The sequence below is a fragment of the Podarcis vaucheri genome (assembly GCF_965113315.1).
Source record: "Podarcis vaucheri genome assembly, chromosome: 2".
Classification (NCBI taxonomy): Eukaryota; Metazoa; Chordata; class Lepidosauria; order Squamata; family Lacertidae; genus Podarcis; species Podarcis vaucheri.
This window is the reverse complement of record NC_138760.1, coordinates 123,050,664-123,066,267: the sequence shown is the minus strand read 5'-3', so window position 1 is coordinate 123,066,267 and position 15,604 is coordinate 123,050,664. Positions and strand designations below refer to the sequence as shown.

At 45.9% G+C, this 15,604-nt stretch overlaps 1 protein-coding gene across 12 annotated transcripts; it reads left to right on the top strand.

Moving 5' to 3' along the window:
- Window positions 1-213: 213 nt before the first annotated feature.
- Window positions 214-9,963, top strand: LOC309525160 (uncharacterized protein). Of its 12 annotated transcripts, XM_082210629.1 has the most exons (9): window positions 863-887; window positions 1,567-1,936; window positions 2,531-2,671; window positions 3,030-3,104; window positions 4,470-4,541; window positions 4,894-4,956; window positions 6,650-6,826; window positions 8,706-8,728; window positions 9,552-9,963. In XM_082210629.1, the coding sequence occupies exons 2-9, from the start codon at window positions 1,919-1,921 to the stop codon at window positions 9,676-9,678; spliced, it is 696 nt and encodes a 231-aa protein (XP_082066755.1). In that variant the 5' UTR covers window positions 863-887; window positions 1,567-1,918; the 3' UTR covers window positions 9,679-9,963. The 12 variants fall into 12 exon arrangements, with proteins under 12 accessions (XP_082066751.1, XP_082066759.1, XP_082066754.1 ...); XM_082210625.1 differs by lacking the exons at window positions 863-887; window positions 1,567-1,936; window positions 2,531-2,671 and adding an exon at window positions 214-481; XM_082210633.1 differs by lacking the exons at window positions 863-887; window positions 1,567-1,936; window positions 2,531-2,671 and adding an exon at window positions 214-481 and having other exon boundaries at window positions 2,972-3,104.
- The last annotated feature ends 5,641 nt before the right edge of the window (window positions 9,964-15,604 follow it).

Genomic DNA, 15,604 nt, shown 5'->3' with positions numbered 1-15,604 from the left:
TTACAAAGCATGGATCCACATGGATCCTCAGGATTTTTGCATTGGGCTACTCCAAACTCACTGTCAGATCACATGTCTGTGGCCACAGCATGAACTACAAAAATCATATATCCACTATTTCGTTTAGAATATTTTTTTCTTGTTTTCCTCCTCTAAAAACTACGTGCGTGTTATGGTCTGGTGCGTGTTATAGAGCGAAAAATATGGTACTTTCCCATGGTGGCGTGGCCAAAGGCAATATGGGCAGAGCAAGAAATGTAATTTTTACCGTTGCACAATAAGGGAGTTCAATTATCATCATCAAAAATTATTATTTATGTTGCCCACCTGATAAGGTTACCCCAGCTACTCTGGCAGCAGCTTCCAATAAAGTAAAACACTCCAGCCTGCACTGGCACTGCAGGGAGAAGGTCAGGATGATGATGCCGGTAATGACGATATAAAATGAAAATGAATAGTTGAACAGTTGGATTATTTACAGGTAGGTAGCCGTGTTGGTCTGCCGTAGTCGAAACAACAAAAAAAAAATCCTTCCAGTAGCACCTTAGAGACCAACTAAGTCTGAGCTTTCGTGTGCTGCATGCACACTTCTTCAAATACACTGAAACAGAAGTCACCAGACCCTTATATATAGTGAGAGGGTGGGGAGGGGTGTTACTCAGAAGGGTGGTGGGAATGTGAGATTGGCTGATCGGTGTGGTAAACCTGTTGAGGACTGTTAACAACTGCAATTGATCTTAACAGGAAAAAGCAAATGGTGAGATGACTAAAAATAGCTTTATCATGTATAATGAGATAAGAATCCAATGTCTTTATTCAGACTTCTCTTTCCAGTCTATTTCTGAAATTATTTTGTAATAAGACAGCTACTTTGAGATCTTGTATATGTGATAGGAATTTTATGGTCTTAGATATATGGTAATGTTCATAACTGCACATACATAGATCAACACAGGAAAGCCAGCCTGGAACCATTTTGATTCCTAAACTGAGCAAATGTTTCTCTGCATGGTAAAAATGGAAAAGCCTCCCCATTGTCTCTTCCTTCACAAATCCTGTCTTAATCTGTTTTTGAATAAGGTGTGAGCCTGTGACCTGGCCCAGGAAATAAGTATTTTACCACTACAAAAGAATGGCCAGGCTCCCCAGAAAATCCAATCAAGCAACTTGCCAGACAGGAGATAAACAAGGACAAGAGAAAAACAACATTTAAATTTCTGTGATGTAGGGGGATGTATCTGAGGGGTGGTCTTAGGTTACACCCCTTCTGTGATGTATGCATAATGTTTCTGGGGGTGGTCCTCATCTAGAGAATGGGAATTTCAAAAGTCTTTATAAGGCCTTGCAGGCCATTGTTCTGGGTCCTCTTCCTCTCCTGCGTGTGAGGGGAGCACCCTGTTGCAACAGATCAATAAAGATCAAGCTTACTAGCTGCTTTGCTTCACAATATTCTCTGGTTGGCCTCTGTTATTTTCTCCTACCAATAGGGAACCCACGTAAGGACTCTATATGGGCTCTTGGATACCCCATAAGGGAAAAGGGCATATTTTTATTTACAACATATAGAACGTCCTGGGAGACTGAAGTGTTCTTCTACTGGTTTCTTTGTCTTGTGATTCCTGATGTCAGATTTATGTCCATTTATCCTTTGGCGTAGGGTTTGGCCTGTTTGTCCAATATAGAGAGCTGAAGGCCACTGTTGGCATTTGATGGATTATTGGCCTGATACAGCAGGTTCTTATTCCCTGAATAGAAAAGATGTCTAAGAGGGCCACCTGTTAAAAAAATTATACAAAACAGCCGCTGGAGGGCTCTTTTCGTATTTTCTCCTTTCCTAAAATCCAGAGGCGTTTTGTGCTGCTTCTGAAATTGCCTCTCTGTGTTGTGAAATGCAACACCAAGAGGGGCTGGGTTTCCTATGAAGATGCTGCATCCGGTGAGAGAAATACAGGGAGGGAGAGGGGGGAGGAAAGCCAGGGGGGGGAATGCCCCGGAGATCAAGCAGGGGTTGCTCAGAGTCCCTTGCCCTTGCCTTCATCCAGGCCTTGGAGCAGATTTCAGGAGGGTTGGGGAGCATCGAGAGGCCACGATGGGAGATTTAAATTATTAGATGCTCTTGCTGATCTGGTTTTGACGCACAAATGCCTCAGTGGATCCCCTCTGCCGTAAAACGCGTCGTGACACCTTCCAGACAATGTGAGCATTCTCCGCCTCCAATCCGTTACAGCTACCGAGCAGAGAAACACTTTGCACAAGCTCAGAGGCACCCTTGGTGTCGTTCATCAAGGCACGCCTTCCAGGGCTGAGCAGGGGGAAACTTGAAAGCAGTTGCCAGGGAGCTCACCCCCTGAAAGCCTCTTATCAAATTTAAGGCATTGTCCAGAGAATTTGTGCCTTTTCTTTGGGGGATATAGGAAGCCCTGAACACATATTTTTCAGATGTCCCTTTTACAATGAGGCACCATTGACCCCCTGCTGGTGAGGCTTGCAGACCTCCCAGTAAAGCAAAAAGTCGATCTTCTCCTGTTAGGCAAAGACCACAAGACGACCCAGATTGTCGCCAGATCCTGCGCACAGATCTGTAGGCAAAGACCACCCCCCGATTCAATCTAGTTTGTTAAGAAAATTCCCAAACCCGGATCCACGGGTGGCTTTGGGTCATTTCTCTAAGGTAGCCTATTTTAAAGTTTTTATGTGTTTATATGCCTATCACACTTTTAAACTTAAAATCCATTGTTGTATATTGTTTTAAATGTTCGTTTTGCTATTGGGATTGTAGCTCCATTTGTGTTTCTCAAGCTGGTCTCTTGACTGTAATAAATTTCATGTCATTTCAAGGGATTGTCTGTTTTGGGAAGGGCTGTGGATCGGTGGCATGCTTTGCATGCAGAAGGTTCCAGGTTCAGTCCCTGCGATTTCATGTTCCTCTGTCGCTCCCAAGACCATATACTTCTGTTTCTCCTCTGCTCAGAAAATGCACGTCTATCACTGCCCCTTCTGAATTCGCCAGCTGCTTCTCTTTTCTGCAGATCCGGGTTGTCCACCTGAGTTCACTCTGGAACCCCAACCCTGGAAGGAGAATGACTGACACAGAGGAAGCGCAGGTAGGGACCCACCAAACGCCTCCTCTTTCCTTCCCAGCAGTGGTGGCTGGTGCCCCTTGGGACAGGTAGGGCGGAAGAGCAGGAGCCCAACAGTAGGCGGCGCCACAGAGCCAGTGACCAGTAGAGCCAACTTAATTCTAATGGTTTGTCCCCATCTTCCTCCTCTCTGCTAGAGGGCAAAACAGGACCAGCCTCCCTTAGTTCCTAGGAGTACATCTGAGATTATAATTTATTATATTTGTCAACCGCTTTTCTCACAGTGTGACTCAAAGCAGCTCACGTTAATTTTTCTAAAAAAAATGTTTAGGGGTACAGTGGTACCTTGGGTTAAGAACTTAATTCGTTCCGGAGGTCCGTTCTTAACCTGAAACTGTTCTTAACCTGAAGTACTACTTTAGCTAATGGGGCCTCCTGCCGCTGCCGCTGCTGGAGCACAATTTCTGTTCTCATCCTGAAGCAAAGTTCTTAACCCGAGGTATTATTTCTGGGTTAGTGGAGTCTGTAACCTGAAGTGTCTGTAACCCGAGGGACCACTACTCTCATTTTGACTCAAGAAAATCACCATTTTATAGTTCAACTCGGGGGAAATAAATACAGTAAATGAACAAAAGTACAAAGATTCACAAAATGTTTAGGGGTATGCGTACCCCTGTGTACCCCCCTCCCTGAAAAAAGCACTGGTTATAAACAAAGGAAGAGTACAGCTCTAGTCTATAATTAAAAGGCAGGACTGAGAGTGAGTGACCGGCTCACATGGGGTTTTGAACCCTGTTCTCCAAGGCTTTAGTGTGATGCTCTAACCACTACTCTCTGCTTAAAGATAAAAGGTTTTGCTGGTGCTTAAAGATAACTGAAGATGGCACCAAGCATACCTCCCTGTGAAGAACATACCACAGGCTGGGGGTGGGGGCTTTTTTAAGGGAAATTCGCTTATTCCGAATAGGATTCCTTGCAAGAAAAGGGAAAAGTTGACAGCTATGGGCTCACCACTGAAAAGGCCTGTTCTTGCCACTCTCCAGACCTCTCATGGAAGGGGGCACAAGGAGAAGGTCCTGAGATGGCGATCACAAATCTTTTCAACACACATCTAGAAATGTAATGTGTGAAAGCAACATGCTTGTGTATTGCAGCAGCACCAAACCTGCCTTTACACCCACCCACACCCTGTGTGCTTAATTTCTAAAAATGAAAGATTGATTTGATTTTTCCATTCTGCTTTTTCCAGCAACAAATGTTGAGCTCAAAGCAGCTCACGATAATCACAAAAGCACCGCAGAACAGCAAAACATTGCAATCTCTGTACTATTTCAATCGCGGCAGTTTTAAGGTTTCAAAATGTGCCTCCTTTCATCCCTTTTGTTACAGGATCATCTGGTTTTCCTGACAGGAGAGGGAGACGTCAAAACCGAGGAAGAAAAAAGCTGCGAAGAGCTACAGGTATGCATCCGTTAGCCACCTGCTTGAGTGAGAAGGAAAGAAAGGAACTTCTTCACACAGTCCATCATTAATGTGTCAAACTCCCCACCACATGGTGAGGTAACAGTTGCAGGCATAAAGAGCTTTAGGAGCGGGTTCTGACAGTTTAGAGCTCTTTGTATGTTTTCATGACACAGCATATGAGGAAAAAGGGCTGGGAGGGAGGAGGAGAAACCAAGATCCGCTAAAAGGTCTTTCACCAGCCATAAGCCCTGCTGAGAAGTAAAAGCTAGAGTCTTTTCCCAGTAGACTATTTTAATCAGAGTGGTTTTAACGTTTCAAAAGGTGCCCGCTTTCATTCCTTTTCTTACAGGATCGCCTGGCAAGAGAAGGAGACATCGAAATCGAGGAGCAAAAGAGAAGCGAAGATCTGCTGGTAGATATCTGTGAACCACCCACTTGAGTGGGAAAGAAAGAAATCATTAATGCATGGAACTGCCCGCCACATGATGTGGTGATGGTCGCAGGCTTGAGTGGGTTTAAGAGCGGATAACACAAGTTCATGGGGACATATGAAGCTGCCTTATAGTGAGTCTGGCTATCTGTCATGGATGCTTTAGGTGAGATTCCTGCATTGGGAGGGGGGTTGGACTAGATGACCCTTGGGGTCCCTTCCAACTTTACAATTCTATGATTCTGTCAGTCAAACCAAATTGGTCCAGCTGCAGTGACTGGCAGAATTCCCCCAAGGCTCCAAGCAAGGAGTTCTTTCCCAGCCCTTTCTGGAGGTGCTGGGATTTGAACCCAGGACCTTCTGTGTGGAGAGCAGATGCTCTGCTACTGAGCTACATTCCTTTTGGCGATTGGCAAGGTGGGCAGCCCCAGCCACCTGTCCAAATGTCCTGTGGAAGGTCAGGCTCTGAGCCACTGGCTGGATCCTGTTCCCCTACACCTGTGCTAAACCATGGCTTATCAAACTGTGGTTTATTTAAGCATGGTTTGCTTCATCATCCAAAGCATGAATAAAAACCATTGGTAATAGTTTGCCTGCGAATCTGCAGTTCCCTAAAAACAACACACTTCCCCCAAACAGCCACTTTCCCAAACCTCAGAGCACTTTCAACAGCCCATCAGGATGCTATCCCACCTTGAGGTTCCTGCCAGCTGTTGAACAGATAATAATAATAATAATAATAATAATAATAATAATAATAATAATAATAATAATAAAAAATAAATAAATAAAATTTTATTTATCAGGTGGCCTTGTGGTCTAAACCTAGGTCTTGCCGATCAGAAGGTCGGTGGTTCAAATCACCGCGACGGGGTGAGCTCCCGTTGCTCGGTCCCTGCTCCTGCCAACCTAGCAGTTCGAAAGCACGTCAAAGTGCAAGTAGATAAATAGGTACCACGCCGGCGGGAAGGTAAACGGCATTTCCGTGCGCTGCTCTGATTCCGCCAGAAGCGGCTTAGTCATGCTGGCCACATGACCCGGAAAAACTGTCTGTGGACAAACGTCGGCTCCCTCGGCCAGTAAAGCGAGATGAGCGCCACAACCCCAGAGTCGTCTGCGGCTGGACCTAATGGTCAGGGGTCCCCTTACCTCCCCAGCCGAAGCCGGGGTCAGAGCGGCTAACAACAATAAAAGTAACACAGCATTCTAAAATCAATTCATTCTAAAATCAATTCAAAATCAAATTAATGGCAACCATTGGGCTAGAGTTCTATGAGGATTACCAAAGGAGGGGGACAGCCGAAAAAGCCCTGGCTCTGGTTGAGGCCAGCCTAACCTCTCTGTGGCCCGGGACCTCCAAGATGTTTTTGTTTGAAGACCATAAGGTCCTCCATGGGACATACCAGGAGAGGCGGTCCCGTAAGTACAAGGGTCCTTCCAGTGGCTCCAGCAGAAGCAGAGGCAGCTGCCTTGTAGTTCACTGGTCCAACCAGCTCAGTATTGTCTACACGCACTGGCAGCAGCTCTGGTTGGCCACTGTGAGAACAGGATCCTGGACTAGATGGGTCTTTGGCCTGATCCAGCACGCCTGGTCAACGCTCATAGGCCTAGGGATTCTCTGATCTGTGGGATCTCCTCCTAAGTTCCTCCTTTCTATCATCTTCTCTTCTGGCAGAGAGAGATCGAAGCGGAGAGGATGACGATTGTCCAGGAGTGGAAGGAGATGCACCAGGTTCTTGAGGAACAGCAGCAGGTCCTGCTGAGCTGGCTAAAGAACGAGGTTCTCCGAGTCTCCAGGGAGACTTCCCTCCACAGTGAACCAGGAAGGGAAAAGGCACAGCAGCCGTTGCCGGTAGGAAGAGTGTGGCAAACATAAGGTTGTAGTAAAAATAATGTTACATTGCCCAACGACGCTCCTGCTGTTGATTAACAGCATACCTGAGGCCCAGTATACCTGAAGGAGCGTCTCCACTCCCATCGTTCTGCCCGGACACTGAGGTCCAGCTCCAAGGGCCTTCTGGCAGTTCTCTCACTGCAAGAAATGAGGTTACAGCGAACCAGGCAGAGGGCCTTCTCGGTAGTGGCGCCTGCCCTGTGGAATGCCCTCCCATCAGATGTCAAGGAAATAAACAACTACAGTGGTACCTCGGGTTGCATATGCTTCAGGTTACAGACTCCGCTAACCAGAAATAGTACCTCGGGTTAAGAACTTTGCTTCAGGATGAGAACAGGAATCATGCGGTGGTGGCAGTGGGAAGCCCCATTAGCTAAAGTGGTACCTCAGGTTAAGAACGGTTTCAGGTTAAGAACAGACCTCCGGAATGTATTAAGTTCTTAACCCACTGTATCTGACTTTTAGGAGACATCTGAGGGCAGCCCTGTTTAGGGAAGTTTGTAATGTTTGATGTTTTATCGTGTTTTTAATATTCAGTTGGGAGCTGCCCAGAGTGACTAGGGAAATCCAGCCAGATGGGTGGGGTATAAATTATTATTATTAGTATTAGGATTTTTAATTGATTATAGCAGAGTGAAGAAGTGGGTTCAGATCCTGACCTCCCCTAATGGGCCATTTCTGACAGGAGGACATAGTTAGCATGACACCAGGTGAAACATTTTCTTTTGCCCATACCAGCCAGGCAGCGTAGGGTTTCAAAGTCAGCTGTGCAATTATCTGTCCCAGACCTGGTGTCATGTAAGGGAAACAGCTTTGGAGGCAAAATTAGGACCCCTCCGACTGACGGTTGAATCTGCCACAAACATGCTGGCTGTAATATGCAGAGTTTTATGCCTTTTTATTTCTGATCAAGTTTTAGGCTGTGTGCTCATAATATCTTTAAAGCACATTCAAAGCACATTTCCCCTCTCAATGAATTCTGGGCGGTGCAGTTAACCCCTCACAGGGGTACAATTGCCAGGTACCCTTAAAAAACTACAGTCCAGTGGTACCTCAGGTTAAGAACTTAATTCGTCCAGCGGTCCGTACTTAACCTGAAACTGTTCTTAACCTGAAGCACCATTTTAGCTAATGGGGCCTCTCGCTGCTGCCGCACCGCCGGAGCACAAGTTCTGTTCTCATGCTGAAGCAAAGTTCTTAACCTGAGGTACTATTTCTGGGTTAGAGGAGTATGTAAACTGAAGCGTCTGTAACCTGAAGCATCTGTAACCCGAGGTACTACTGTACCTGTCATTCTTTGAGAGAAAAAATTGGCTTCAAATGGCTCTGCCAAGAAACTCCATAAACCTTCGGTGGAAGAAGATTGGAAGAAATTTAAAGACTATTTACAGAAATATTGCAAAATTAATGAATGTTAGAATGATGTTGGATGAAGCTAGGTGGTTTAAGCAGTAATGCTATAAAGGTGTATGTAAAAAAGGATTGATAACAGATGAAAATTTAAAGTTACAGTATATTAAGTTAAAGGATCATGAGAAAACAAAGAGGGAAAGAAATTGCTGACTTAAATAATTGAACTGGAAAACAAAAAAGGGAGGTATGAGGAGGTCAGGGAAACAAGGATATGAATGTAAGCTTTAGAAAGATTGATTCATTTTCCTTTTCTTCTTTTTAAGTGTTTTTTATTCCTTTTTTCTGTATTTTGTATTTTCCTTGTATTTTTATTTTTTGTTTTTGTGTAATTTTTTTCCTCTGAAATTTTAATAAATATCATATAAAAAAAAGAAAAGAAAAGAAACTCCATAAACTTTTCTTTTCATCTTTTCTTTTGTTGCAGGGTTTACACAGCACTGGCCGCAGGTGAGCCCTGAATTCAATTTTACTAGCTCCTCCTATTGGGCAGCAATCTTCTCTGAACTATGAGGTGCTGGGATCAGTGGTGGGGGAAGGAATTTGAGGGAGAGCCCACACTCAGCTTTTTTGAGGTTCTTATGCTGGGCAGCCAACATGATTTCCTTCAGATTCTGTGGCACTCCAGCTCCCACCACCCCTGACCATTGGCTGTTCTGATTGTGGGCTCATGGGAGTTGGAGTACAATGGCATCTTCCTGACTACCACCTATACTATAAATTGAAAGCCGTATCATCACACTTTAAGCAGTAATGGCACCCCCTACCCAGAGAATAGGACGCGGGTGGCGCTGTGGGTTAAACCACAGAGCCTAGGACTTGCCGATCAGAAGGTCGGTGGTTCAAATCCCTGCAACAGCGTGAGCTCCCGTTGCTCGGTCCCTGCTCCTGCCAACCTAGCAGTTTGAAAGCACGTGAAAGTGCAAGTAGATAAATAGGTACCACCCTGGCGGGAAGGTAAACGGAGTTTCCTTGCGCTGCTCTGGTTCACCAGAAGCGGCTTAGTCATTCTGGCCACATGACCTGGAAGCTGTACACCGGCTCCCTCAGCCAATAAAGCGAGATGAGCACCGCAACTCCAGAGTCAGTCATGACTGGACCTAATGTTCAGGGGTCCCTTTAACTTTACCTTTACCCAAAGAATCCTGGGAATTCTAGAAGCTTCAATCTTTGTCAGTGTGAATCGTTTGGCCTGATCCAACAGGGCAGTTCATTGATGCTTAGCCTTCTCTTCCTCCAGCAGCAACACCTATTCTTTCTTTCTTTTTCACAGAAATGATACATTCTTCCCGAAACCACAGCCGGATTTGGGCAAGCTGGAGCAGAAGCTGCGCGATTTCTCCCACAAAAGGGCTGCTTTGCTGAAAACGCTGGCATTCAAAGGTGAAGAAGGGTTTTGATTTGGTTGCCCCCTTGCATGTGTTCCCTACCCCCCCAACAGTAAAGTTGAGCTCAAAGCAGCTCATGATAATAAGAAGGCTTTAAAACCTAGCAAATGGCATTCTCATCCATGTAATAGCATCTTTTAAAAAATGACATATAAGTAAAGTGAAAAGAAACAGTTCACAGTTGTATCCCGTGTCAGCAAAGAAGACCCAATGGAATTAATGCAAAGGGCTAAGGCCCCTTCCACACCATATATTTAAAGCTGTATCATACCACTTGAAGTAAGCATGGCTTTCCCCAAAGATAAAATAAAAAAATTCCTTCCAGTAGCACCTTAAAGACTAACTAAGTTAGTTCTTGGTATGAGCTTTCGTGTGCATGCACACTTCTTCAGATACACTGAAACAGAAGTTGCCAGATCCTTCTATATAGTGAGAAGGTGGGGAGGGGTATTACTCAGAAGGGTGGTGGGAATGGGAGATTGGCAGATAGCTGAGATGAGCCTGTTGACGGCTCTTAACGACTGCAATAGGTCTTACAGGAAAAGGCAAGGGGTGAGAAGGTGAAAAATGGCTTAGTCATGTATAATGAGATAAGAATCCAATGTCTCTGTTCAGACCAGGTCTCTCCATGGTATTAAGTTTGGTAATGAGTTGCAATTCAGCAGCTTCTCTTTCCAGTCTATTTCTGAAATTCCCCAAAGATGATGATGATGATGATAATTATTATTATTTATACCCCACCCATCTGGCTGAGTTTCCCCAGCCACTCTGGGCAGCTACCAATCAAGTGTTAAAAACAATACAGCATTAAATATTAAAAACTTCCCTAAACAGGGCTGCCTTCAGATGTCTTTTAAAGAGAAGATAGCTGCTTACTTCCTTCACATCTGAAGGGAGGGCGTTCCACAGGGCAGGCGCCACTACCAAGAAGGCCCTCTGTCTGGTTCCGTGTAACCTCACTTCTCGCAATGAGGGAACCGCCAGAAGGCCCTTGGCGCTAGATCTCAGATCCTTGGGAAGTGTAGTTTGCTAAGGGTTCTGAGAGTTGTTGGGGCACCCCTGTTAACCTCACAGAGTTACAACTCCCAGAGTTCTCTGGGAAGAGAAGATTGATTGTTAAATCACCCTGAGAACTGTTGTCTGCTGTTTGTCTGTCACCATGCCACAGATGGCGAAGGATGTGGAGAGGTTCTTCTCCTATATGTCCTTCAGGGCAGTTATCCTCGACTGCTTTCAATACTGTTTGTGCCTGGAAAGGATTTAAGACAGACCTACTGACCTGTTTCCAATCTGAGCGTGTTCCCTAACTTCCTGTTAAAATCTTGTAACTGTTTATACAGCACATTTAAATTTTTTGTCCATCTTTCGTTGCCCCCCAAAACCCCCACCAGCAAGTCTGAAGGGGTCCTGAGAGAGAAAGAGGGGAAACTGCAAAATGGTGCAGGCTGTTAACTGTCTAATTTCCTTCCCTAGAAAATCTGCATCTGGAGTTGAAGAAGAATGGAGGTACATGCCTACTTTAACATATAAATTTAATATAATTTATAATTTTAAAATATGGATACTAGATGCCCTCAGTTATATTTTACTCCCTGAAGGATTATAGTATATAAGCACATTTATAGTTCAACATCTAAAATCTTGCAAAGTTTGATGAAGATAGGAACACAGGAAATTGCCTTATACTGAATCAGACTGTTAGTCCGTCTAACTCAGTATTTTCGACACTGATTGGCAGTGGCTGTCCTGGGTTTCAGACAGTGAGTCTTGAAGTATAGGTGGGTTCCCATGAGGCAAGACACAGTGATCACAGCAAGAACCTTTATTGAACTACATTATCAGATAACAGGGGCAAAGCAACTGCTTATATACATTAGTGAAGGCCTGGGCCACTCCCACTCCCAACGTGATTGGCTGTCTAAACTTCCAAGCTGCAAATCATGAATCAGAGTTTAAGGGCCAATGGCAGAGGCCCAAATCCAGAATTGTTCCGTGAGTGGGTATCATGTATCAAATCAGAACACAGGAGCTCAGAATCCTTAGTCGAGACTCAAGCTGAGGCAAACACAGACCACTGAATACATAACAAGTTTCTCTCAGCCCGACTTGGGATGCCGTTGGGGACTGAAATTGGGACCTTGTGCATTCAAAGCAGTTGCTCTGCTGCTTAGCTACAGCCTTTTGCCATAATGACTTCAATCACCGAATCAAACAGATTTTGCTGCATAACAGTATCCAACTTGCATTTCTCTCTAGCAGGAGAAGGGCAGGTGAGCAAAATGGAGGATGAGAAACTTCCTGAATCAGAAGCAGCTTCTGAGGGTGAACATGGCTCAGAAAGAGAGCAGAGGAAGTGTCTGGACAAAGGGGAGGCGGGGAAATCTGTTCCCTGTGAAGAAAACAACTGTGACCTTGATGGGCACAAAATTCAGCCAAGGACGCAACAGGTCAAGAAGCAGAAAATGTGTGGCGTGTACAGGAAGAGCTTCAGCCAGAAGTCAAACCTTATCACACACCAGAGAACCCACACGGGCGAGAAGCCATACAAGTGCGCAGATTGCGGGAAGACCTTCCGCTCCCGCTCCAACCTCATTACGCATGAGAGGATCCACACAGGGGAGAAGCCCTTCAAGTGCCCGCTTTGCGGGAAGGGCTTCAGCAACCAGTCGGGCCTCTTCAGCCACAAAAGGACTCATCAGGAAGAGAAGCCGTACAAGTGTGCTGAGTGCGGCAAGGGTTTCAGCAGGAGACCGGGCCTCATTGTCCATGAGAGAACCCACACAGGGGACAAGCCGTACAAGTGCCCCGACTGCGGGAGAAACTTCAGCCAGATTTCGGGCCTGATCGCGCACGAGCGGAGCCACACGAAGGAGAAGCTGTTCAGATGCGTGGTTTGCGACGGGTGCTTCAGCCATGCCTCTCACCTCGCTCTGCACGAGGTGACCCACATGGAGCAGAAGGCGTTTGAGTGCCTGGACTGCGGGGAAAGCTTTGGCCGGAAGCTGGACCTCACTGCGCACCGCCGGAACCACACGGGGGAGACATCGTACGAGTGCACGTACTGCAGGAAGCGCTTCAGCCAGCGGCCTAGCCTGCGTGCCCACGAAAGGACCCACTTGAAGAAGCTCTACCCATGTGTTAAATGCGGGAAGAGCTTCCGGAGCAGCTCCAACCTGAAGTCCCACAAAAGGACCCACATCGGAGACAAGCCCTACAAGTGCTCAGCGTGTGGGAAAAGCTTCAAGTGGAGCTCCAACCTCATTGCCCACGAAAGGGCCCACACTGGAGCAAAGCCTTACAGGTGCTCGGACTGTGGGAAAAGCTTCAAAGGGAGCTCAGGTCTTAGCAGACATCAGAGAATCCACACAGGAGAGAACTTGTGAGCAGCCCAATTATTAGGAAAAGTTCTTTTAAGTAAATAGTGGTTTTGCATAGCACTCTTTGTTCCCTGTTTGAGGGGTTTGTTGTTGTTGTTGTTTATGCTGCTGCTGCTGCTAACAGGCATATGTGAGTGTTGGTATATGTCATTATGGGACACCATCATTATAAAATGGTGCTGTAGCTCTAGGTTCAAGCAAGAGGTCTGAAACGAAAGGTCTGGCTGATTATTTAAAATGGATTATGTGCTGACATTGACAATGGCTTCTTCAGAATTTTACATAGCAGGAGATAAGCATACGGATACAAACCAAGGTGCAGATTATGTTTCATTCCCACCCAGGGGGCACAGTTTACACAAAGGGAAGAGTCGTTCCAATTTCCAGGTGGCACGTTAAATGCACTTGTTACATACAAAGAAAAGCGATTTAATTTATGCAGTCTTGAAACATTGGAATAAAGGCATTTTTTCACAATTGTGCAGCATGAATGGATTGTTTCCTTTATTTGACAGCGTTTAATACGAAGTTGCCAGGCAGCTCCAACTCTAGGGGCCCAGGCCGCCCACCCCCCCACCCCCCATATTGAGGGGGCCTGGTCAAAGTCAACGCATGAAGCTGCATTGGCCTGCAGAGCATCTCCTGATGCTTCGGGGACCAGCATGGCCTAGCAGAAGGATGGACTGGGCGAAATGTGTGTGACATTGTGTGCTGTGCACCCCCCCACCCCCTTCCCCCAACCTTGGGGGCAACCCAGAGCCACTGGAAGTTTGTTGTTGTTGTTGTTTAGTCGTTTAGTCATGTCCGACTCCTCGTGACTCCATGGACCAGAGCACACCAGGCACGCCTGTCTTCCACTGCCTCCCGCAGTTTGGTTAAACTCATGCTGGTAGCTTCGAGAACACTGTCCAACCATCTCGTCCTCTGTCGTCCCCTTCTCCTTGTGCTCTCCATCTTTCCCAACATCAGGGTCTTTTCCAGGGAGTCTTCTCTTCTCATGAGGTGGCCAAAGTATTGGAGCATCAGCTTCAGGATCTGTCCTTCCAGTGAGCACTCAGGGCTGATTTCCTTCAGAATGGAGAGGTTGGATCTTCTTGCAGTCCATGGGACTCTCAAGAGCCTCCTCCAGCACCAGAATTCAAAAGCATCCATTCTTCGGCGATCAGCCTCCCTTATGGTCCAGCTCTCACTTCCATACATCACTACTGGGAAAACCACTGGAAGTTCGCAACCGCAATTGGAACCCTGCAGGCTTGAGGGTTGGTGCTGCTTATTAAACTGTTTCCCTGCATTCTATGGCAGCTCCAGGCAGGCTCTGCAAAAGAGGCTGAGCAGGAACCTGACAGCTGGAGGCAGGGTTCTATCCTAGGTGTGGGATGTAAACACAGGAGCAGTCAATGACAACATTCCTAGAGTGTACATGTTAGAACATGGAGAGGGATGTCTGTCCAGCAAGCAGGTAAACTTCCTGGGGACGGACTTCCTCCGCATGTGACCAGAGGTGGTTGTGGCCTCACCTGTGCAGGTAATGACAAAAGCACAGGGCAGGCAGCCATCTCTCTCTCTCTGCCATCACCTTTCGAAGAAGCAGGATGCCCTCTTGGCTCTCAGCCAAGAGAGGAGAGGGCTATCTTCCTATAAGATAGATTCTAAGTGTATTTTACCTTTTTAAGCCTGTCTGCCGTCTGGGATCATATTGTGAACAGATCGTGAGTAAACTCTTTTATACTTTTATAAAGACTGTGTTGTGTCTTGTATTTTAAGAGGGAACAAAGGGAAAATTACCAGAGTAATTATTATAGAGGTTCTAGCGAACCTGTGCACACGTTACCGTTGCGAACTTAAAGGGGAATGTCTATAAACTCTGCTGATATTTTGGGAACTTGTTAGCACAAGTTGGATAAGGATATAATTAGTCAATATATCCTCTCCTGCACCCCAGAACATTCCCACACTAGGAAGTGCAGGGAAGGAGTTGAGGTGTCATCAGGCATTTATTTACATGCCCTGGAGTTGGCGAAATGGCAGGCGGGTGTCTAATAAAATTCTTATATCACTCGTAAGAATTAAGCTGCAGTGCTGCATTTGTGCAGGCTTGAACAGTAAGTGCAGAAAATTCCAAACAAGCACATGCGCAGAGATAGCCAGGTTTCTAGTCCATAAGGCTGAGAGGGTTGGCTTGAAAGTAGGTGAATGAAATCTCCAGAGCCAGCTGACCTGAGCTCTGATCTTAAATTTTCAGTCACTCAGATCCCTTGTAAAGGGCAGCAACAAGATGGTGTGTGATGTGTATTCTAAACCTGTGCATGGTTACTCAGAAGTAAGCCCCAACTATTAAGTTTGATACAACCCATTCCCACGTGATTTTTCCCCAACAGACTTATGGCTGCATGAATTGTTAACTTATTTGCCTGATCTGTCACAATTCAAGCAAGCAGCTGTTGTGTATTGAGTCAAAGGATTTTATATCTGTATTATTATTGTCTGTATTTGCATTAGGGTAAAGTAACTGCCTTTTGGTTCCAGAGGGTACAGCTACTATTGGTTCATTTAAGCTGCTG